The 25,595-nt window shown below is 39.7% G+C and overlaps 1 protein-coding gene across 2 annotated transcripts in view; it reads left to right on the plus strand.

Moving 5' to 3' along the window:
* UST (uronyl 2-sulfotransferase) overlaps positions 1-25,595 on the plus strand; it is a 316,876-nt gene that overhangs the window by 180,539 nt on the left and 110,742 nt on the right. For both annotated transcript variants that reach the window (XM_002747070.8, XM_054254508.2), the window contains 2 exons: positions 10,034-10,189; positions 20,355-20,434. In XM_002747070.8, coding sequence (XP_002747116.4) covers positions 10,034-10,189; positions 20,355-20,434 — 236 coding nt within the window. The remainder of the gene's footprint in view (positions 1-10,033; positions 10,190-20,354; positions 20,435-25,595) is intronic.

Consider the following 25,595-nt stretch of genomic DNA (forward strand, 5'->3'; position numbering starts at 1 on the left):
GAACACAACACAAGCAGACAGGGCACGTACACATGCACAACAAATGTTCATAGGAAAATGAGGTTAAACAGGACTGCCACATGCACATGGATTTCCCCATTTAACTTTAATCACAAAAGCCTTAGAGAAGATGAAAGGGCTCCTAGAAGAGTGGATCGAAGCGCCAAGCACAAGTGCAGAGGGGCTGCCATGTATATGCAGAAGTAGGACAAGTCCTGGGTGAACTCTTTGAAACACGCCTTCAGGATGGTTTAACCTTGAAAACTTGCACTCTCCCACTGTGCTTACATTTCATGTGTGCGTCATGTAATTCATTTCTCTTTCTGTCAAACATACAAGTATTCCATGGATTCCTATGGACCAAACTGAGGTTTGAATTTTAGAAACTGTAACGTTCTTGGCTGAGCGCAGTGGCTCATGCCAGTAATCCCAGCACTTTGGGAGGCTGAGGCAGGTGAATCACTTGAGGCCAGGAGTTTGAGACCAGCCTGACCAACATGATGAAATCATGTCTGTAATAAAAATATAAAAATTAGCTGGACGTGATGCTGTGCTCCTGTAATCTCAGCTGCTCAAAAGGCTGATGAATGAGAATCACTGGAGGATGGGAGGCAGAGGTAGCAGTGAGCTGAGATTGTGCCACTGCACTCCAGCCTGGGCAACAGAGCAAGACTTTGTCTAAAAAAAAAAAAAAGAAACTAACATTCTGTGGCAATGAGATACCCAGTTTATGGATTTCTTTTTGCCCATTATTTGTGTACTGACCAAAGAAGCTTAAAGCGTACCTCAGAATTAAAAGTGAATCTCTTTGTTCCTCGTATGTATATTTCCTTCACATTTGTTAATTTGAAATTTGAAAATATTCATCTTTTAATCTATGGCATTGATAGGATTCACCAGTGTCACCTGAAATTTGAGTTCCTAATCAAACTGGAAGCCTTGTATTGTTTTCGTGAAGCACTCTTCAAGGATCCAACTATGGTAGCTTAACTATCACATCCAGAAAATGACTTCTGGCTCCCTGTGAAGGTTGCTTCTTTGTGGGAAGATTCTGGTACAATATGCAGTGTGTTGTGTTCCTGGGAATAATGTAGTGACGATGTCCATTATGGAGATAGCAGAACGTTAGTACACAGAATGGGATGAATATTTAGAAATGCAGGATCCCACTCAGGTCACCCTGTGGTTATCCATAAGCATTGCCTAGCCCTCAGTTAACATTATGACACACAGACGGGAGGAGCCTTGGGAATCATTAGGTTCAGTACCCTCATTCTGTTCTTGAGGAAACTTTGGCTCAGAGAAGTTGTTTAGGATCATTTGCTCAAGTCATTCAACTACTTAGAGTGATAAAGCCAAGGGCAATGCCAGAGTTTCACGACTTTCAGTGCAGGGAAACTTCTACTTCAACAGACTTTTTCTCATGAAACATAGCACATCAGGGGTTTCAAAATATTATGATGTTAAGAAAAAAATTGGTAGATTTTCTTATAGTTTTAAGAGATAACTGAAAGAGCATCCTTAATCAATATGACAGCATTGGTTCTACAACACTTACTATAATAAGATTTTCATCCCAATAGTCTAGTCTATACTCTTTATTAATTATCCACTGTGCATGTAACAGATAGATTCTTCTTATTAATTATCCACTATGCACATAACAGATAGTCCCAGATGGACTTGTAAATGATCAGTGGCTACATTTATTTTTCTGTCGTAGCAGTACACATGGAATTGTTTCAAGCGAGAGCAGGGGAAGAGAAGAAAGCCAAAGGTTCAGATTTGGCATGGCTCTTGGAGAAGATGGGCCTGAATAATGAGAAGGACACAGGATGTCATTGAGAGTTGTGGATGGAACGAGCCTTCTGTTCAGGAGGATTACAATGAGGGGAAATAGAATTCTTAGATGAATTCTGTGTATTTCCTCCTCTAGAATGGAGGAGAGGAGACTGGGAGCAGGAGAGATGATAGCAATTAGAAAACAGATGTATGTGGCAGAAGAGCTCAGATGGTTTGATGGGCAAAGGCCAGTGAGAGTCACTGCCGAGTTCTGGGAGGCTCTGGCAATGATCTCAAAACAGGAAGCTTGAAATGATTAAAACTGTGGAAAGGAAGAGAAAGATAAAAGGAAGATAAAGGTAAATTTATTATGCGACAAGCCCACACAAGAATAGGACAGCCAAGGTTTCCAAAATAATACTAAGAATGCCCATGGAGCTGGAACCCATGTCATCAGCACAAATTACTGGAACTTTTTTTTTCTTTTTTTTTTTTGAGGTGGAGTCTCATTCTGTCACCCAGGCTGGAGTACAGTGGCATGATGTAGGCTCACTGCAATGTCTGCCTCCCAGGTTCAAGCAATCCTCCTGCTTCAGCCTTCCAAGCTGGGATTACAGGTGCATGCCATCATGCCCAGCTAATTTGTGTGTGTGTGTGTGTGTGTGTGTGTGTGTGTGTGTGTGTGTGTGTGTTTGGTAGAGATGTAGTTTCACCATATTGACCAGGCTGGTCTTGAACTCCTAACTTCGTGATCCACCCACCTCAGCCTCCCAAAGTGCTGGGATTACAGGCATGAGCCACCACACCTGGCCCTTCTGTTTCTTTAATGAATATATTCCACAAGGAAACATGGTAAAATCTAGTTTTAACTTTTAAGGCATTTTCCAGGTTATATCCTGGTAGCAATGTAGATAGACTGAAATTAATAATTTAATAGCTTCAGAAGAAAATATTATTTATTGGCTTATAACCTAACTTTCCCCTTTTTATAGGTGAGGAAATAGAGTCTCAAGGATGTGAAGTGACTGAGTCTTAGTGCCAAGTCTCCTAAGAATTTAACATGAAGATTAGTTGAGTGGATTTAAGCTGCTCCGTATGAGGACAGTTCCGTTCCTCATATGGACAGTGAGGAACAGAACTATCTCTGAATTCAGGCCTTGCAGAGCCTTCGCTGTGACTCTTTTGAATGTTAGTGTGATTAACCATGACATGGAGGTGCTGAAAAGTCATCAAGTGCAGTTTTATTCCTCAAGCAAAGTCAGTTCACATGCAGTATCATATTCATGTTAAGGGTCTAACACTTCGACAGCATTTGGTATAAATTTCCATTAACCTACACATTCAGTTAACCAGCACACCTGTTCTCTAACCAGTCGGGGAGAGTGTGAGCATACTTTGAGGTTAATTATGACTGGTAAATGTGAGTGGAGCCCATCAACACACAGTAAGACCCCAGGAAGACATCACAGTGCCCTTCACCTCAACTTCCCGCCATGATCCCACAGGCAACCTTTGCCCTAGCCTTAATCCCTCAGAAGGCTGCAAGGACCCACTCAGCCACTTAATGCAGAAAGCTGAGAGTCCTCTGTGACAGCACTTTCTCAAAACTAGTGGAGGTGGCAGAGGGCCCTGGTGAACTTTTTAGAGAGAGACTCCTGACTCTCATCCTAGACTTTCTGATTCAGTTAGTCTTAAAGTGGGGCCCAGAAATCTGCATTTTTTAAGATTCCACAAGGAATTTGAATATACAGTTATTTGGGAACCACACCTTGTACTATATTAAGAATCAGTTTGCAAAGACTTAAAAGCAGCACTGATGTTAATTCTTCCAACATTACGGATCCCCAGAAGAGCCCTACAGACTCTGGGTTTCACAGATTGTGAAAGTCGTGATTCAGACCACATTTGCTTTTTACCTAGAAAGCCTTCCTTCTCTTCTCCCCATTTCAAACCAGGGCTGAGTTATTGAACTCGTGGATGTCATCTGGTGGTAGTTACTGTCATGCTCAAGACTTGGAAAGATTTCTGTTTATTTGGCATGCCCCACACAAGCCTGTCAGGCTCTGGGGATTTGTGGCATTTGCAGAACTTACAAGGCAGGCAGTATAAAAATATATAATTCATAGAATGAAATATTTCAGAGGCCCCTTCACTTTTACAAATTGGCTATAAAATAGAAATCACAGACATAACATTCGTATAACTGCAGTTGCCAAAAATGAAGAATCACTTGGGGGAGGGAGAGGGTGTTTGAGAAGTTTCATGTCTACTTCTTTATAGGGCACCTAAAGAAAGAGTGAGCATTCAAACTCTGTGTGCAAATGGTAATAGGAAATTTAAAATAGAGGATGGAGTTCTCTGCCCGATAATTGCAAATACTGGTTAAGGATAACGAGGATTTTGAGACTGATTCGAAGAAGTCTTTAAAAGTCTTTTCACAGTGATTGAGTTTATCATTTGAAGATGTTTGCTTGTCTTGATAGACATTCCAAATATATTTAGGATTTTGTATACATTTTACTATAACTTACTGCTTCCTCTTTTTTTTCCCCAGTGGAAGCAGTTGACAATATTTGAGCCAGCTGTCCACTTTGACTGCCTGTGATATATCGGGGAAGGAAGGAAGGAAGGGAAAAGTACACATCCTGCCACCTTCTTCTTCCATTAGCTGCGTTGACACTCTAGTCTTCCATTAGTTTTCTAGAAAGAGTCCTTAGGAAGGAGAGAGAGGCTAATCTGCTCCTGTCAGTTCCACTTAAGCCTTCTGGGGACTTGAGTCATGGCTGAGTAATGGCTGGTGGTACTGATTGTGATCGCTGATGGTTGAAAAATAGTATATTTAATGAGGTTGGATACATGTAAGACATTAAAAAGGAAATAGCATCTCTGTCACAGAAGTCAAACTAAAAATTCTCTTCACTATTTGATTTGTGTCTTGAAAGAAATGTCATCTTAGGAGTCAGGAGAGCCGAGAGCTGGGCTTTTGTGATTGTGTCACTAGCTTTGTGACCTTGAAGATGCCAAATGCTATTTCTGGGCCCCAGTTTACTCATGTAAAAATAATTATAATATCTAAATAGTGTACAGGAAAATTTTATCCAAATCAAACACAGATTGGGCTGGAGATGGGGGTCATAGAGGGTGATAGTTGTAGGGGGTAATATTGAATGGATGGATTATTTGAAATTGCTTTTGGACCTCAAACTCCATTATGCTGGGAATCTGTGACTATGAGGAATATGGGGGCACACAGAGGAGTTAATTGGATGCTACTAATGATAATTAAGCCATTTGATAATTTACGCTCTTAGAAAAATGCACAGTCCGAGTAAAAGACAGTTATGCTGTTTGATTCTGTATTGTTAATCAAGGATGAAAAGGTTTACACGGCACAGAACCTAGGACAGGGTCAGCCTTCCTTCCTTAAAAATCAGTCCTTTTTTTTCTGTCATCTGTCCAGAAAGTACATTTCAAATAAAAGGTGATGACCATTTTTAAAGCAGAACTTCAGAAAGAAATCTATTTTATTTATTTATATTTTTATTTTTCTGAGATAAAATCTCACTCTGCTGCCCAGACTGGAGTACAATGGCACAATCTCAGCTCACAGCAACCTCCACGTCCTGAGTTCAAGAGATTCTTCGGTCTCAGCCTCCTGAGTAGCTGGGACTACAGACGCACACCACGCTTCTCGTTCATTTTAACACTGTATCCAAAATGAACACATTGATTTAGCTGCTTAATTCAACAAGTCTCAGTGCATTACATAGGTTCTTTTAGAAAATGATTAAAAACCCCACCCTAAATTTGAGACAGGTTTATGTTTGTGGTAGTGCATAAGGTGTCTTTAAAACACACAAGGCTGATTCCAGAAATTTTAGTGAAAACGCATTTCCTGCCTTTAGGTTCATATCATGTGGGCGTGTGTTCGTGTTTAGAGAAATGACAGAAATACAGTCCCAGTGAGGATGTTAAGCCCTCCTTTATCTTAAATTATTATCATAGATCCAGCTACAGGAATGATACAGGATTTTTTGTTCTTATATAAATGTTCTTTTTAAATAACAAAATTTTAAACCATTAGTTGGGAGCTTGCCACAACTATTAAAAAAATAGAATTAACTTTTAAAAAAATGAATTAATTGATAGCTTAAAGGTAAGTAACATCGTTGGTTATTAGTGAAAAGAATAAGATAGATACTAAGCCTGCTACTGTGTTGATTACCCAAACAATTCAGGAGAAATTAAGTGATTTCACCGAAGTTTTCTGGATAAGTGCCTCAGTTACTCACTTAAATTGTCCAAGATGTACCTGTACTTTTGTAATAAAGTGCTTACTTATGTAGTAACTCACATCTTCTAGATCAATAATTTAGATGTAACAGATTCTTCCTTGCTGTTCAGTAATGTGCTATAAGGCAGGAAAAAATGCATCTATCCCAATTGTTGAACAGTTTGTTTCTATGGAGGAATTAAACTCTGAGTTTATGTTGGCAGCTCTGTCATCGCCATAATTCATACCCCAGGCTGGTTGTAATGGAAAGTCTATCTTATAAATGCTATTTGTATCATTAAACTAAACATGAAGCCTAATTCAGCCTTCCTGTTCATAATCTTATGGCCAAGAATGTAATTTATTTTTCTGAATATCTGGACTTATAAAATAGTTGCCAACAAACTGATTTTTGAAGTACTCACTGATGAAACCATAAGTAAAAATGACCAATTAAAATGAGCATCTTTTTATTTTCCCTGATGACTTTGAATAGCATTTGGTCAAATAAAACAGCTGTATTTGAAGATTCTCTTGGTTTCACATTTTAGTGGGAATCATTGCATTAATTAATGTTAAGCAGTACATTAAATTCCTTAGAGCAGTCAGGACTCAATTCAGTGTCTGTTAAGGCTCTTTATGTACAAAGCACATTCTAGGCACTGTGTAGGCTGGCCCTCACAGTATGTGTCACATTCTAGGACACATAGTAGGCTGGCCCTCAAGAAACAAGGTCTTACCCATAAGAAAAAAATACATAATGGAAAAACTGTACCAAAATGTCATGTGACTGGTTGTCAAGTGAATGATATCGATACCATGTTTTATTCCAGTGACAACTAGCCTTTAAGCTTCAAATTTATTTAATGCTACTTTGCATAAAAATATTTCAGGAAAATTAACGTGTAATTGCAAAGGCAAAAATTCAGCTGGCTTACTGTAGGCAAATTTGCAGTATATTTATAATTTTATAGCATACTTTATTATTTAGTTTTGAGCTTTTCAAAATGACCTTTTGTTATGAGTATGTGCTGAATGAAGGAATCTTTTGATTATTGTCAGTTGTTAATCAATGCTGAGCATTCAAAATGGAAATAATATTTTTATTGCAGATGTAAATGATTAATCATAGATGCTTTTCATAATAGCTATGAAAAGTATATAATAAAGTAGACAATAGTATGAATAATAGATAATAGTATATCAAAATAGATCAAAAGTAGTATATCAAGATAGATAAAAAGTAAATAATATTATATAAAAGTCATTATCCACTAGGCAATTAGAAAGGAAAAAGAAAGGGAAGACATTCATATTGGAAAGGGAGAAGTAAAACTTTTCTGCTTGTAGATGACATGATCTTATTTATAGAAAATCCTAAAGAACCCACACACACAAAAACAATTTGAATTAATAAGTGAGTTCAGCAAGATTGTGTAATGTAAGATCAATGTAGAAAAATCAATTGTATTTTTACCGGTGAATAATCAGTCCAAAATGAAACTAAGAGGAGAATTCCATTCATAATGACATAAAAAAAATAAATAAATTCAGCAACAGGAGTATAAGGCTTGAACAATGAAAACAATGAAATATCAAAGAAATGAATTAAAGGAGAACTACGTAGGAAGATATCCCATATTCATGGATTGGAAGACAATATTGTTAAGGTGGCTGTAGTCATCAAATTCATCTACAGATTCAATGCAGTCCTTATCAAAATCTCAAATACATTTTTGGGCAGATATTAGCAACCCGACTCTAAAGTTCACATGAAAATGCAAAGGACCCAGAGTAGCCAAAAATAATCTTGAAAAAGAAGAACAAAGTTATATGGACTTACCCTTCCCAATTTCAAAACTTATAACAAAGCTATAATAAGACTGTGTGGTATTGACATAAGGATAAACATATATATTAGGGAATAGAATTGAGGAAATAATAATGACCCCAAATACGATTAGTGAATTTTTGACAAGGGTACTAAGTGGCTGAGTGGGGAAAGAATAAAAAGAGTAACTTTTCAATAAATGGTGCTGACAGTTGGATATTTGCACGCAAAAGAATGAAGTTAGACCACTAACTCACACCACACACAAAAGTAACTTAAAATTGATCAAAGACCTAAACGTTGGAACTGAAACTATAAAAGTCCCAGGAGAAAACATAAATGTATATCTTTATGCTCTTAGATTAGGCAATAGTTTCTTAAATATGACACCAAAACCAAAAACAACCAAAGAAAAATGAGATACATTGGACTTAGTCAAAATGAAAATCTTTTGTGCTTCAAGGGACACCATTAAGAAAATGAAAAGACAACTGACAGGATGGGAGAAAACACTTGCAGATTATGTATTTGCAAATCCAGAATATATATACAGAACTCTTAAAATACAATAACAAAAAGACAATTTTTAAATGGATGATGGAATTGAATAGACATTTCGCCAAAGAATATATACAAATGGCCAATAAGCACATGAAAAAATGCTCGACATCATTAGTCAGAGGGAAATGCAAATCAAAATCACAATGAGATACCACTTCACACCTACAAGGATGGGTATAATAAACAACCAAAAAGACAGTAACAGGTCAGGCGTGATGGCTTATGCCTATAATTCTAGCACTTTGGGAGGCTGAGGCCAGCAGATTGCTTGAGCTCAGGAGTTTGATACCAGCTTGGGCAATATGACGAAACCCTGTTTCTACCAAAAATATTTACAAAAATTAGCCAGTCATGGTGGTGTGTGCCTGTAGTCCCAGCTATTTGGGAAGCTGAAATGGGAGGATCACATGAGCTGGGGAGCCAGAGGTTGCAGTGAGCCCAGGATCACACCACTGCACTCCAGCCTGGGCAGAAGAGCAAGACCCTGTCCAAAAAGGAAAAATACATATATATCAATAACAAATGTTGGCAAGGATGCGTGGAGATTGGAACCCTCATATGTTATTGGTAGAAATATAAAATAGTACAGCTGTATTGAAAATGGTTTAGCAGTTCTTCAAAAAATTCAAGGTAGGGTTACCATATGATCCAGCAATTCCACTCCTAGGTATATATCCAAGAGCATCAAAAACATGTCCACACAAAAATTCGTACACAGATATGCATAGCAGCATTATTTAGAGTGACCAAAAAAATGGAAACAATCCACTTGTTCATCAACTGACAAGTGTGTAAACAAAATATGATATATGTATACAATGTGCTATTATTATTAAGCTATATAAAGGAGTGAAGTATTGTCTCACACTACAACATGGGGGAGCCTGGAAAGACATTATTCTGAGTAAAAGAAGCCAGATACAAAGGCCACATGTTGTGTGATTCCATTTATAGGAAATATCCAGATTCCTATAGGCAAAACCACAGAGACAGAAAGTACATCAGTTGGTTTCCAGGGTCCAGGGGCAATAGTGGAAATGGAAAGTGACTGCAAATGGGTATAGGGTTTCTTTTGGGGCCAATGAAGTCATGTTCTGGAATTAGATAGTTGTGATGGTTGCAAACTCTGTGAATATACTAAAGGCTATTGAAGTATGCATTTATAGAGAGCACATTTTATAGTATGTGAATTGTATCTCAGTTCTGAAAATTATCACGTATTTCCTTGATCACTCTATAGATTAAGTTGTTCTCATAAAGCACAAACTTGCAAAAAATATTGTCATTTAGGAACATATTTATGTATTTTGTTTTTAAAAAGAAACAAAACAAGTTTAATAATCAATCTTAGAGACTGCATGAAATTTACCAGTGCAGAGAAATAAGGCCAACATTTCTCTTATTATACCATGAAGATAGAGTTTATCGCTTCTGATGAACTGATATACATCCTTTTTATTAATCTGATTGTAGACCCTTTTCACTGAGATTTATTATATCAAACACTTACTGTTCTGAAATTGAGGGAAGAATCATAAGTATTTCCATACATACGTTTCATGCTTGTTCTCTTGGTTTTTTCCCAGGTACTACCTTTCCCAAGCCAGGTAGTATACAATAGAGTGGGCAAGTGTGGGAGCCGCACCGTGGTCTTGCTTCTGAGAATCTTGTCGGAGAAGCACGGATTTAATTTGGTCACGTCAGACATTCACAACAAAACCAGGCTTACTAAAAATGAACAAGTAAGTTGACGTTGCCCATTGTTAAACTGTATTTTGCTTCAGCTCATTTGTGCAACTAGTGGGTGCCCTACAGGTCATCCTTCAGACTCCTGATGAGTGAATACCAGAGTTTCGATTTCATGCTGGGTTTTTGCTAGAATGTAGAAGGAAATTTAAGTGAAGGGTTCCATAAGAACTCTGTAAACCAGGGAATTTCCATGGAGGGATACTTCCTTTAGGACTGAAGAAGGACTTTGTGCACCTGCCATTGTCTAATTAGCTAAAATCAGCAATATATACAACTCAGAGTCACACCACCAAGCTATAAAAAATGCTGACATCCTCGCTGCCAAAATCAGATTTTACTTCAATATTCTTTCCTCTGCATTTTCCCACCAGTGTCCAGGATCTTTAGGATTGTATTGGTTGATGTGACATGAGTTTCCTGCTATGGGGAGCTCAGAGCATCTTGGGCTTTCAGAGAAGCATTTGGAATATTCAGTGAAAGGAAAAGAATCAACCCACATCACAGGAACACTTTTGCCCTAATATAGCTGAGCTGTACAAGTGGACATGCTGGTGGTAGAATGGGAGTGCTGTCCTCTTCCAAGAAGCTATAAACGTTTACTTTGCAAACCTGTACAGAGGTAGGGGCAACAGTCTCTTTGGGGGTGCTTTGTTAATGTAGAAAAGTCAGATGGAGTGATCTCATGGTCATTTTATAGAGATGAGTTTGTCACCCTGGTCTCAGAAACTTGCTTCTGTCCCCTTACATATGTAAGATGAACAGCCACCAAATGAATGGTAGGTGTGTGTGGGGAAGAAACCAAGAACGTGGCTCACTCCCAGGTTGAGATCATCATTATAAAAATTTCCACCCATCTCCCTTTTCCTTGGACGTAATCTCCAGCTTTGAGACATTCAGAACCTCACAAATGGAGGGAATCTCATTCTTAATTTACCAATCCTGTATTTCCATTTTATCTTGGGGGAAAGTGGAACTGTTTTAAGATAGCAGTAACATAGCCAACCACACTTGTTCTAAAGCCACTATGTTTTGTGTCTTTCATAATACAGAGATCAAATTGCCCACTCCTTTGCAAATTTCCCTTAAAGAATCACTCAGTATCGAGTTTAAATAGTCATTACCAGCACCAATAGTAAAAGAGTCATTATGAATCAGTAGAAAATATTTTAAGGTTATACCTTGTAGGTTCCATAGTAGGGTCTCCGTGGAAAAGAATGATCTTTGGTGGCATTTAAGGATATTGAATTTTATGTATAACATTGTTTAATAGGGGCAGGTTCTCTTCTATTACCTTACTTGATTGAAGAGCTAGTATAATTAGGCTAGTGGTGCCTTTTTGACTGCCTGAAAGAAATTATAAATAAATGCATTATTGCAGTTTTATTATAATTATTAAATTTGGTTTTCTTTTGACACTGACTCTTAGCGGCCTGCTTATTGGATTATACTTAAATATAATCATGCTCAGTTCCCAGATGCCTCTTAAAACACAGGTGCTAGATTTCAGTTCCCACTGCAGGAAAGAGTGCAAACTGCCCGCAGAGAGCAGGACAAACGTTAACTCAAGGATTAGACATTGGGATGTTCAGGATGCTTAGAAAAAAACCCACAAAGTACAGTATTTAAATACGTCATGGGATTTTATGTAGATAAACCTACTTTGTTTCCTCTGAGGAACAAACATGAAAAAGTAAATACATTTGTAACTATGAATGGAAGAATTGAGAATAAAAATTAACAGTAATTTACTAACCATGAGTAGATTGTTAGATCCAGAAAGGGTTAAAGACAAAGTCATCCTCCTCTTCTGAAATACAGGCCAGCTGTCATCTGTTTGGAATGGTTGGCTTGTCTGGAAGCCAGAGAATAAACTAGACAATCTTTTAAGGTTCTTTCCAGCCCTGTGATTCTGTGACATATTTGTACAACTTCTAGCATAATCTGTGTATTGTGCAGTTGAAACATTTCTGATTCCTGTGGTCAGTGTGACCTAGAATGTATTTCATTACCTCCTTATTCCACATTTCTATGAAATCATAAGGCAGTTTAAAAAACCCATGGCAAAGGTAAAGATACCGTAGAAAAAACAAATATATAATTTAAATGTAAAAACAAACTAGTAACGGTGTCCATTGCCTCTCTGCAGCCAGTTCATCTGGCTCTGGCCTGCAGAGAGAGTAGCCAGGAAATAAAATGACAAGAAACCCAGTTTGAAGTTCAACAACATTGAGAGAAACACTTTCACTTTTTTGTTTTGGTCCATGTGTTGCTTTTATTAAAGTTTCAATGTGCATAAAACAGAAAAAAATATTATTTTAATATAATATATTCAAGAAATAATTTATGGTATGAAGAGCTTCTTTTTTGGTAATTTATTGGAGGAATGAAGGGGAAATGGTTTAGAAGACTAGTGGAAATTTTAGTCAGTTGTTCTCACCCGTAAACAGTGAAATTCTGAAAATTGGTTTCCGTAGAATCATTGTCCTCTAGAGTTAATAACAGCTCCGCTTCAGGTGCAGTATGAGTTAACAGGCTCTTGTGGGCTGGCCTGGGACTTTAGCCACCACGTAGAGCATTTCTTTTATGAGAAAATGTGCTCCAAGTTCCAAACTACTGACTTACAAATGAACTTTGAAATAGTCTTCATTTCTAAGGACTGGAATTATCTATTCCATTTCATTCATACAAAAAGGCACCTCTCTGGGCCACAGTCTGATTCACACATGCATTGCTCTCTGGAGGATAGCTGTCAAGACACCACACACACACACACACACGCACACACACACACACCCCCCACAGAGCTAAATTTTAAAAATCTATTAAATAGAACAAGACACTGAAGGGATTATTAAAAAAGAAAGGGAACGTGAAGACACCAAATGTTAGAATGCCTATAAAAATCCCACTACATCTGTCCTCATAGAAATAGAATACCTCTGAAGTTCATATTTTGGAAAACTCCACCTCAGCAGCAGAGCATGGGCAACTGCTGCTGGCCAAGTGTTGGCCCTTCGCACAGCTCATGATGCAAACTGTGATGACGTCGCTGCCCTTATGCTGGAAAACCAGATTTCAGGTTCTGGCTGAAATGATCTCTTGAGAAATAGAGATTATATACAGCTTTGAAAAATAGAACATTTTTTTCTGCAGAAGATGTAGGGTGTGATTGCCAAAAAAACTCACAACCATCTTTGGTTAAGAGGTGACACTAGCTTTCCAAACACTGCTCTAAATACAATAAAGGTCACATGCTGCAGGCGTATTACAGCTATGAGAATCCACAACTAATTTTATTCTTTTTAAAGAAAAGCAAAAGTTACCAGCATACTGAGAAGGCAGATAATTTTACTATTTCTATTTCTATTGAAACTAAGGATTACATATTGGATACAGCACCTACTACATGCTAATTGTTTTCCTTCATTGTTTCATTGAACTTTTTGGACCTAAAAATATACTACTGAGTGGGTATGATCCCTATTTTATGGATGAGACACCTAAGACAATCAGACTGTAAATTTCCAAATACATTATAATGACTATCAGTGGCACTTGACCTTGAACCCAGGCCTTCCTTAATCCAAAAGGCATTCCCATCATGCAATGTTTAGTTGCTCTGGCTGGACAGCAGAATCTCCAGCAGAGCCTTTTAAAACCTGGAGTTGCAATGGCCCTTCTCCTGGAGATTCTGGGGAAGAGCCCAGAAAACTTTTTCTTTAATAAAGTGTCACAAGAGATTTTATGATGCAGCCAGAGTTAAGAAGCTCTGTCAAAATCATCACATCAGCATTCCTCTCGGTATGTTCCTGAGAATCCTAGCCCTCTAAGACACTGAAAGAAAGAAAATATTATGGGTCAATGCATATGGTAAATGTTGCATGCCTTGTCCTAAACGAATCAATTCAGAATGATTATTTGCGTTTTAAAGACTTTGAAAATTAAAAACAAAACTACAAACAAAAATAAAGAAACTAGGTTTCTGTCTTTGCAGTCTTCATTGGTCAGGGGACTCTAGGAGTGTTTCTGACTCATTTGCATTCTGCGGAGCTCCAGTTCATGGTTTGTGGAATACTAGGCAAGTCCATGTCCTTCTACCAGTTGGAGCAATGAAGAGTACTATGTCACTATGAACGTCACCTCTGTTCTGACTCTATCCCACAGCTATTCAAATTATTAAAACCTTGAAGAGTTATGTAAAGGGTGGAGAAGAGAGAGACCCTATGCCCATGTGCCCTAGATAGCTTGATAAAAACAGTATTTCTTTAGAGTAGTTTAAACATCTAATTATTAGAAAGTTTTCCTATATTGAAGTGAATCCTTCACTAACCTAGGAAAATCCCGCTCTCACCTGAGACTCTCTGAAACCCCTGAAGACTCCATGCATGCCGGAAGTTTTAAAGTGTCTCCGCAGGAGCCTCTGTATCCTGGGAACATTTCTCTGGCTTGACAGGTTTTGGAAAAGCCTCTCTTAGAATGACCCTCAACTCTTCCCTATTTTATAGAAGTGGGGACAGTGTCCACAGGCATGAGAGGTGGTCCACCTGGACCTTGGAGTCAAACCAAAGAGAGGAACCTGGTCCCTTTCCATCGGTTCACACAGCCCTGCAGACGTCTAGTCTTGGAGCCCTACAGGCAGAAACTGAGTCCGCTAATAGAAACTTGGTAGGAAAAAAAAAAGGGAAAAGCAAGGCCTGAAAACATAAAATAAGTTTGCTTTTTCCTTCCCGTTGCAGCCATGACATTGATTTTCTCTGTAATTCAGACCCAGGCTTTTTGCCTTGATCATGTCATTGCTCCCCCTGGTGGACTTCTTCTTCATTGCAGGCAGGTGTGGCCCTGACGGCTTCCTGCAGGCCATCCTGCTTCCAGCTTACCAGGGCTACCCAGTACTGTGGGAAAGAGGGAATGGTCACTGGAGCCTCCAGACATCCTCCTGGCCTCTGAGGTTCAAGGGCCAAGGATCCTCCTCTGAGCTACTCTTTATTTTGCTTTCATATGTTAAAAACATGTTCTTTCTTTAAAATGCTTTGCAAAATTAAAGGACATTTAGGTGTTCATGAGTGACACAGAATTCACTTATGAACCACATGGGCTTAGATACCATCTCTGCTGTCAAGTATTTGCCAAAGAAGTCAGGAGCAAAGTCTGACTGTGTTGGTAGAACTGCAGGTAAAGCGCTTCTCCTCTACCATCCCAGCCAGTCAGGCTGAAAGCAAAAGATTAGAAACTACTTCCTGATACACTGTGATCTGAGTTTTTTTTCTTTTAAATATCTTCCATTACATAGTTATCTTTTTTAGTATCAAAAATTAATTTCCTGTTCTTGTTAGGATATACTCCGTTTTCCCATCTAGAAGTAAAAAGTATTATCTCTGGCATTCTAAAACTTTTATTTTTGTATTATTTCTTAATGCTTTTTCATCCGTTAGAACTTTCTTTAAAATTTTCAGCACATCACAAGAAAAGTAGAAAATTTATTCCATAAACTCTCTTTGTTCTCCAGAGTTTTGTGCTAACCAATCTGTTCCTTCCATTTTGAAAGGTTAGATATGTATCAAATTTCGGTGGGAATGGTGAGTAGATTGCAGCCAGTTCATTAAAAAAAAAAAATAGCGTTTAGGGATTGGAAAGACTTGGATTTCAATCCTGGCTTTACCTCTTTGTCTGCATGAGATTAAAGCAACTAATGCAGCCTTTCATGCCTCAGTTTCTTAACCTATATAGTAAGAATAATAATACTTATCCATGGCCAGGCGCAGTGGCTCATACCTGTAATTCCAACACTTTGGGAGGCCAAAGCGAGGGAATCACCTGAGGTCAGGAGTTCAAGACCAGCCTGATCAACATGGTGAAACCCCGTATCAACTAAAAATACAAAAATTAGCTGGGCATGGTGGCAGGCGCCTATAATCCCAGGTACTCAGGAGGCTGAGGGGGAAGAATCACTTGAATCAGGAGGCAGAGGTTCCAGTGAGCCAAAATCATGCCATTGCACTCCAGCCGGGGCAACTCTGTCTCAAAATAATAATAATAGTAATAATAATAATTATTATTATTATTCATGGCGTTCTTGTGAGGATTAAATGACAGCACATGAAGAGCACCTTGGTGCACTCAAAAAATGGGAGTCTGTTTAATATTGTTATGCCCTGGATATTATGATGGTAAGACTGTTTGCTCCATGCAACACCAGGATAATGAACATATGGGTCTGTCTCAAAAAGGGTAAATTCATAGTCTGAATGCTAGGCAATTCTGTCTTCAGCTAACTATACATTTCTTGACTTGAAAAAGGATTTCTAAAGATGTTATCTTCATTTCATAAATATTTATGGGGTGTATGTTCTGCAGGTAGCTTGAGTAGGCTTTCTAGGGGATAAAGCCTGCCCCCAACTCTCACAGAATTTACATTCCAGCTCAAACCTCATGCACAGACTCAACTTCAATGTAATGTAGAAAGTGCATATCCTGAAAAGTTTTCAGATGGAGTGCCATGGAAGGTCATGTTCAAAACCAAGCCCATTTACTCCCTTGTGTGCAGCCAAATTTGTTCCTCCCCATCATTGCCCATCTCCACAAATGGATGCCGTCATGTGTTCAGTTGTTCTAGCTAGGAATCTGGGAAGGAAGCTCTCGTGGCCACTCCCCCTGCCTCCCTTCCACTGCCAGGTGGTCACCTCTTTAACCTTCTTGGAACCTCCCCATCTGTCTTACTTATATTGACTTAGTTCAGTGGTTCTCACACTTTTGAGCCTTAGCATCCCTTGGAAGGCTTGGCAAAGCACAGACTGCTGGAACCCCTTCCCCCAGAGTTCCTCGTAATTCAGAAGGTCTGGGGTAGAGCGTGAGAATTTGCATTTCTAACAAGTACCAGGTGATGTTGATGCCGCAGGTCTGGGACCATGCTGAAAACCATCACCTCATTTCATGCCATTGTCATTTACTGTTGGGATTATTGCCCAGTCTTCCTGGCTGAGCTTCTGTATCTAATCCTCACCCTTTTTCACATTCTCCACCCTGCCCTCAAATCTGGAAAAAAGAATCTTTTCTGGCTAGTGATCACCCACAGAATAAATGTCCAAATTCCTGTTGTGATCTGCACTTCCCTCAATTATCCAGCTCTTACCTGATTCTCTAGTCTCACCTGCTACTTTGCTGAACCCATCTCAGATCGCTGAACACCTCCAGCACACTGAACTCCTGCAGTTTCTTGGTGTCATGTCATTTTATGTTTCGCCTTTTGTATCTGCTCTTGATTTTTTGCAATGCCATGAATTCCTTTCTTTCCGGGCTAACTCCTCTAGGCCCTTCCAGAACACTCAGGAACACCTCCTTGGGGAAGCATTACCTCCCTATCTGAAGATAGAAAGAGGCGCCTCACTTACCTACCATCTACCTCATGGCAGTCATCACATGATTGTACCTGCCTCTTAGTCCACCTCACCCACAAGACTCTGAGCTTCCTAACAGCAAGGACCAAGCCCATCATCTCCATAGCCATAACCCCGAGCAGTACATTGCCGGACACAGAGGGGAGATCAATGGATGTTGAATGAAAAGGGCTATCCAGGAAGGCTACTTGGAGGTGGTAGATATTGTAGCCAGAGGTAAAGAGTGGTTAGTATTTAGACACACAAGGAGTAGCAGAAGAACATTCTAGGAGAGGGGACTTAAAACTGAGCTTGGACTTGGTCAGGCTTTGGTGTGAGGAAGGAACAAGGAGGGCTCTCATTTGGCTGACCACAGCATGTGTGGTCCTGAGGGCCAGTTGAGGTAAATAGCACAGGTAGAATTCACACGGCTCAACACGCAGTTGAATGTGGAAGTCCAGGAAAGAGCTGCATCACAGGTGGGAGCATGCCGAGCACCATTAACCTGAACCAGACCATCCAGAGACGGATGAGGCTGGATAGAGTAAAGACTGGTGAGGATTAAGTGTGTTTGTGGCCATGGTGGATTGGAGGGCACTGTTAGGACATACTCCATTGTCTTCATGCGTCTTCCCACCCACCTTATTCCTGTATTTATCTCCAGTGTCTAATAAGTACTGGATGAATGAGGAGTGAATTTATGCCATGGAATCAGAATAAAGACCGGGAATGGTCATGCGTGAGCCCGGGAAAGGAGAGGTGGTCTTGGTGGTGATTTTAGGGGGTGCCATTGTCACCCCCATGACTCTCCTGCAAATAAGATTAAGGCGAGGAAAGAGGCAGGCTGCAGCCACGGCAGGCGGACTAGGCGAGAGACCTCAGATGATGGCACCAACAAGTTCAGAAAATGACTGCTTGTCACCAGAAACAAGGAAAGTCTTAGCACTTGCGAAGATTAGACCACTGAAAGCTGAAATGTACCCTCTGCCTTCACTGTGCTAATGCAATAAACATGAGCATTAATGCCTTCATTCTATGTTTAAAGATATGTCTAGAGAGAGTTATCCATTGTCACTGCTAATTCATTTCTTCCTTGTGAAATAGACAGCTTTATGACTATTATGACACTGTTCTCAAAATCTAACTACTACTATGCTTCCATTAAATTTAACACCTTGACTTGTGTTTAGAGAATATAATATAATGTTGAATACGTGAAGAAAATGTTTTTCCTTCTGACCTATTCTTCAGTTTTCTTGTACAGGACTAGGGGGCTTTCTTGTATGACTCTTCTGTGTGCAGAGAAATATCTAAATAAAATAATCTAGAGATGAAAGCATTAACGGTCTTCACATTAAACATACACACAGTCAAGAGTTATTTTTCCAAGCAGGCACCCTCAGGGATAAATTACCTATGGGTATGTCTCTAAATCAGTCATTCTATTAGTAAATCCAACAAAAGTCACAATTAACAATGTGACCATGCAGGAAGTTTTACTACCAGAAACAAGCACTTGCAGGTGGTGTGCTGAGGATAAACAGTAGATAAAGAGGCAGGATTCAATTTCCTTTTGTTCTGAAGCTCGAGGACAGACAGACCATTATTCACTCATACCTGCCACTGACTAACAGAAGCACAGGGTTTATGAACTGTGAGTCATTTACCTTTAAAATTCAATTTCATTCCTTCAATCGTTGTGAGCTCCAATATCTAATTACAAGGTTTACACACTGAGATCCTAGCATAATAATCTATAAAGCGTGTGCTAGTTGGAGTTAATTCATTGAGCAAATATTTATCGAGCACTTATATATGTGTCAGCCCTGTGTTAGACATGAAGGAACAAGGCAGGCTCGGGTTTTCTGTCATGCTTGAGACAAGCCTGGAGTTCCAGACTCTTTATTGTTCTTGTTGCTACTGCGGTTAACATGTGAATGACTGGTTTTGTTTCCAGGTTTTCAACTTGAACTGTTTCATAAAACATGAAATCCTGCACTTCTGACATTCATCCAAAGTAGCAAACTGCAATGTGCTTTTCAAAAATTCCACCGTGTGTGCGTTTTGATGGAGCCAATTAGAAAAACTGGGAAAAGAGAAGTTCAGGAAGTTAGGGAGTCATAAGAATGCTTGGAATTTCTAACAGATTTTACTAAATATTTTCTGTATCATGACATGTTCCAGAAGGCCATAAAAGTTAGTTTATATGAATATAAACTGCTTTTTGATTTGCCGATAACTGCAAATAAATAATTCAGATGACCACCCACCACAAACCAAGACATTTGGGGTTTAACGTGTTTCCTATAAAATATTTTCTTTATAAATTTTATAGACAAGGAGAACAATAATGAAGTAGTACCTCATTTGATTCCCATTTTTAGATTCTGCAGCACCTGTTTCAATATTTTTGTAGATCCCAATAATATTATTATAGAATAAGAAAATGGCTAACGTCTTTCCTTGATTTGACTTTAAAGGAGGGGACAGAAGGCATTCTTTTATTTACATTTTAGTGCAGCAACACACGGATCTCTCCAGCCGAAATGCTTTCATGGTGTAGCAATCAACCAAATGAGGCACAGGACTATCAGTTTGGGTAGCACTGTTTTATTCACTAAGGAGCCTTATGTAAAACTTCATAAACGTTGCACAAAGCCCAGCTGTTTGGCCCTGATCCAGCCGTAGTAAGTGGGAATAAAAGAGTCAGATAGATAACCTTTAACTTAATGTGGCTTGGTAAATCAGATCCTATATGTGCTAATTCTGTACTTTTTTTTAATAGATGGAACTGATTAAAAATATAAGTACTGCCGAACAGCCCTATTTATTCACTCGACATGTTCATTTCCTCAACTTCTCAAGGTAAGACATTTTCCAGTTTAATGGTTCTTTCATTTTCTTCTAATGAACAATTACTTTAGAAATCCACCTTTATTTACAAGGTAGTACAATTGCCCTTGAACAGACATTTTTAATCCATTTATTTTTGCTACAGATGGATCAGAATTTGAAATATTTGAACAGAAACTTCATTTCTTCCTGGACTGCTGTCTTAAATCTTACAAAAACTTGGAATTATTTTTTAATGAGAAGCCATTTGACCTAATAACTCTTTTTTAAAAAGGAATCAGATTTTGTATTGAAACAAATAAGAAGGCAGGAGATGAGTGTTTTAGCATAAATATTTTATTGCACACTTTTATACAATTCAAACCTGCTGAGAACTCTGGGAATAATTTAGTGGTAGAGTAATGAGTAATTTCTAGGATCCAAAGAACTGTTACCAGCCTCTGTCTATCTTTTTAACACAGTCACATGCCACACCATGACATTTTGGTCAATGACAGACCTCATATACATATTAATCCATAAGATTATATTATGGTATTTTTACCATATCTTTTCTGAGTTTAGATACACAAATGCTTATTATTGTGTCACAGTTGCCTCCAGTATTCAGTATAGTCATGTGCTGTCCAGGTTTGTAGCCCAGAAGTGATAAGCTATACTATACAGCATGGAGGTGCAGTAGGCTTATGCCATCAAGGTTTGTGTATGCACAGTCTATGATGCTTGCACAACCACGAAATCACCTCATGATGCATTTCTCAGAATGTATCCCTGACATTAAGCAATACGTGACTGTATACCGTTTGATTTTCTAAGCCTTGTATGTTTGATGCTGGGGAGGTATTTAGAATCCTGAGGTTTTTTCCCCAGCAGCTGCAGTCTTCTGATAACAATACAAATCTTCACATTTAGGTTTTTAGACTCCCTATTGTTAATGGACTAGCTTCAAGTTCTGAGTATTCTCTTCCCCATAGATTGACTGTCACTGTGCCTCATTCCTGAGCTGATGGCCCTTAGTGTCCCGCTCTCCCTTTGCTGGCCCAAGTCCGCACTCATAGCTGCTGTCTAATGGCTGACAGGTCACTGGTTCCAGAGGCAGATCTGCTGGGGACCAGCCTTGGAACCCCTGGGACTCCCTTGTCGGCCATCTGACAGCACGTCTGTCATCTTAACATGGGGATGACAGTGCCTTTCAGGTCCACCCAAGAGCACTGAAGGTCCCAGAGCAGCAAGCAACATCTGTGAGTTAGTGCCAACCTAGTGGCTCCTGCAGGCACCAGGGAGGCTGGCTCTGGAGGAGCTGCTGCCCTGGTCCAGGGTGCCTGACCACCCACCTGGCTGGAATAAGATTTCAGCCCTGCAAGGACGTTCCTGCTGTGCAGCAGGTCCTGCACAAATTAAGTGCAAAGAATGAAATTCAGTAAAGCAAGTGATTAAGCAGAAAGAAGGAGTTGCTGCCTTATCTTTCGAAGCAAGTGTTCCCTGAAGTTTCCTGGGCCTTCCTGATAACCAGAGTTCCCTGGGAAGGTAACAGGACACCTGCAAATTTTCTGCAGTGACCCAGAACCAGGTGCTGGGCAGCTAGGAGTATGTTTTCAACCACATTTATAAAGTGGCTTGTTACTGGATTGTCTGAGGTGTGTGCCCTGCCTCTTAATTCTAGAAGGCCACAAGCATATGATTAGACATGATTAGATAACAAGCCTTGTTAGCTCTTTCAGGCATTGTGTTTTATGACTTGCAAAGAGAAAAGTGCTGCTTCTCTGACTCTTGCTGTTCTAGCGTGTTGCCTTCTAAGTCACCCCTGACGTCCTCAAACCTCATTCATGAACACTTTTCGCTTCGTAGGTCAAAGCTTTACAACCAAACAGATTGCAGTGCCACAAATTTTAAATAATTATCTCTGAATAGTATGAAACACAAGTTAGAAGCCATGGCCAGTATCTTAATTGGGTTGCAGAGCACAACATGGTGGCCATATTCTGTTACTGCCTCTGCCATCAAACACATGTACAGGAGTTTAGTCTCCATTGATTTAATTCTGAAAGGAAAAAAATGATAAATGCCTTTTAGAAGATACCATGTCTACAGAAAACAGTGCTGGCCTGGCTGTCAGGACCTCTGGTGTCAGAACTGGCCTCCCCACTGGTCATGACTCTTGGAAGCCATTCAACCCCTTGCTGGTCTCCATTTTTCTATTTTCCATCTGTAAAACAGGAACAGTTCTGTCATCCCTACCATATAGGGATGCTCTGAACCTGTGAAGGAAAGGCCTGAGAGAAGGGTGCTGTATTGGTCCGTTTTCATGCTGCTGATAAAGACATATTCGAGACTGGGAAGAAAAAGAGGTTTTAACTGGGCTTACAGTTCCACATGGCTGGGGAGGCCTCAGAGTCACGGCGGCAGGTGAAAGGCACTTCTTACATGGTGGCGGCAAGAGAGAATGAGGAAGATGCAAAAGCAGAAACCCCTGATAAAACCGTCAGATCTCATGAGACTTACTACCACAAGAACAGTAGGGGGGAAAACCACCCCCATGATTCAAATTATCTCCCCCTGGGTCCCTCCCACAACACATGGAAATTACAGGAGTACAATTCAAGATGAAATCTGGGTGGGGACGCAGAGCCAAACTATATCAGATGCTATATACATTCAAAGGGGCACTTAAAAAGGCAACTCTGTAGACGTCTCAGGCTGAGCCCACTGCCCAACTCCTGACTTGGTTTCTATGACAACACCTGGAGGGCAGGGCTGGGCTCTGTTTCTCCTCCCTCAGTTTCATTTTGCTCAATTAAACACATATGTATGGAGTTCTTTCTTCTATACACTACGTGAGAACTGGGCTTCTGCAGTCAACATTAAATGTTTCTCTTGCCTTCAGGAAACTCTAAGTTCTTATATTAAATTGTGATGGATGTAAGGAGAAGGTAGTCACAGGGCTTCTCCTAGGGGAAGTGGGAGGCAGGAACCTCCCCGAGGGACAAGAACTCGGGGAAGGTGTTTCTGCGGGGATGTGAGGGATGGGTCAGCTTTAGACAAGTGAGCGGCTGTGTTCTTCCCAGCACAGTGACCAGCAAAAGAGCAGTGTGGAGTGGAGTGAAAGGGATGTAGTACAGCCCAGGATGGAACAGGACTGGAACAGCAGTCAGAGTTTTAGGCAGAAATAACAAGAGACTGCCTGACCAGCTCTGCTGCTTTCAATAGAACGCTAAAACTGACTCCGGATGAGCAACCTCCTCCTCTCTTCACATCCACATACCAGGGCCTAAGCCCTTAGCTACCAGACTTCCATAAAAAGGGAGAGAATGATCAGTTGAACTTTAATATATGACAAGACTATGATTGTTTCCCTCACAAATCATGGGACATTAAAAATCAGCTTTTCCTTCTTTAAGAGAATTGCTTTATTTAAGGAAAATTTCTCCATCAATATGCAATTGACAGAGAAAAACAACTAAGTTGGGACTTGTTAAGAGGCTTTTGCCATACTTTTTAGTCCTTTTTTTTTTTTTTGAGACAGGGTATTACTCTTTTGCCCAGGCTAGAGCACGGTGGCATGATCTCAGCTCACTGCAACCTCTGCCTCCTGGGTTCAAGTGATTCTCCTGCCTCAGCTCCCGAGTAGCTGGGATTACATGCATGCATCACCACACTTAGCTAATTTTTCTATTTTTAGTGGAGATGGGGTTTCACCATGTTGGTCAGGCTGGCTTCAAACTCCTGACCTCAACTGATCTGCCCGCCTCAGCCTCCCAAGTGTTGGGATTACAGGTGTGAACCACTGTGCCCAGCCAAGGACTGTAACATACATTAAAAAATAATTTTTAGATGTATTTTGAATGATAAGGTATAAAGATAATGAAGCTGATCTTAAGAAACCTACTCTTATAACTGCTGACAGAGGTATTGCTTGTTTCAGGATAATGAGGTTCCCATGAGAAGAACTGGTCCTGTAACCTGATATTCTTTGTGGATATTTCCAATCCTTCGCACCTCGTTAACATGCTGCATGATACTTGCTGGCAAGCGGACTTTTAAGCACGAAAGTCAGTCCTCTGTCCCTACACTTTTTTTTGCACACAAATGCTCAGAACTTTTGAAGGGTATGGCATTATACCATAACTAATTGCCCTTTCTTTTTTTTTTAATCCCATTAAAGATGGCATTTTACCTTGAAATTTAGACCCTCTTGAGTCATGTAAAATGCTATCCTGTGAGCACTTGGCGTTTCTATAGCTGACCTACTTTGTTTTTTCACCATATAGTCTTCTTGTTCTGTTTCTTCTTTTTCTTTTTTTAAAGTTAGAAGGAACCGTTTGACTATATGTAGTTTTATGAATCCAAACATGGGAAGTAATTGGTTCAGACCAATCAGGTGTTTTGCCTCGGGGAAGGTTTCCTGCCCGGGGACTTACGCTCAACCAGCCCTGCGAGATCTCAGGCTTCAGTGTGGACTCCTGAGTTTCATATTGGGTTGCTCTTTCACAGTTTCGGATCTCCCTGGAAATTCAAGCTAGACAAATGCTTTTCACCTGGACTACCTGGAGAATTGAGTCAAAACTACCTTAGCCTAAAAGATGCTTCTCTTTGTTAGGATGTTTCAGTAGGGTTTTCAGTATTTGCATTCTATGGTTGCATGTATCTTTTTCCAGTCTTCAGAGTAACTTCAGGAAGCAATTTCTGAAAAAGATCAACGTTCTATCATCAACAGCGTGCCTCCAAATCTATCTTAGATCTACACACTAGAAAGCCTTGTGACAGACTACAATTCAAATTTGTCTGTCCCCTGCCCCCAATCTTATTTGTTTTCTATGCTTTTATGTTTTAGGGGAGTATATGTTTGCAATCCACAATGCCCCTCACTCTTCCAAATGTGCTTTTGCAGGGAAAACCTGAAGAAGTTTTGCCTCAGAGCCCGATGTTATCAAAATAGTCTAAATGCATTATAAGAAACACCAATAAGCTAAATAATATCAAGCCACCACTTCGCTTAACCTTTTTACATGTCATTCTTTCTTTCTCTCCCATGACCCCTCGCTTCCTTTGCATCCATTTCTGTTTTCTCATATATCTCAGATGGTGGCTTCAGGGCCAACAGTCACTTGCAAAAACAAACAGACAAAAATGTGAAAATAAGTCAATGACTGGAAAAGCAGCGCGGTGCGATGTG

This window comes from Callithrix jacchus, chromosome 4 (assembly GCF_049354715.1).
Source record: "Callithrix jacchus isolate 240 chromosome 4, calJac240_pri, whole genome shotgun sequence".
NCBI classification, from domain to species: domain Eukaryota; kingdom Metazoa; phylum Chordata; class Mammalia; order Primates; family Cebidae; genus Callithrix; species Callithrix jacchus.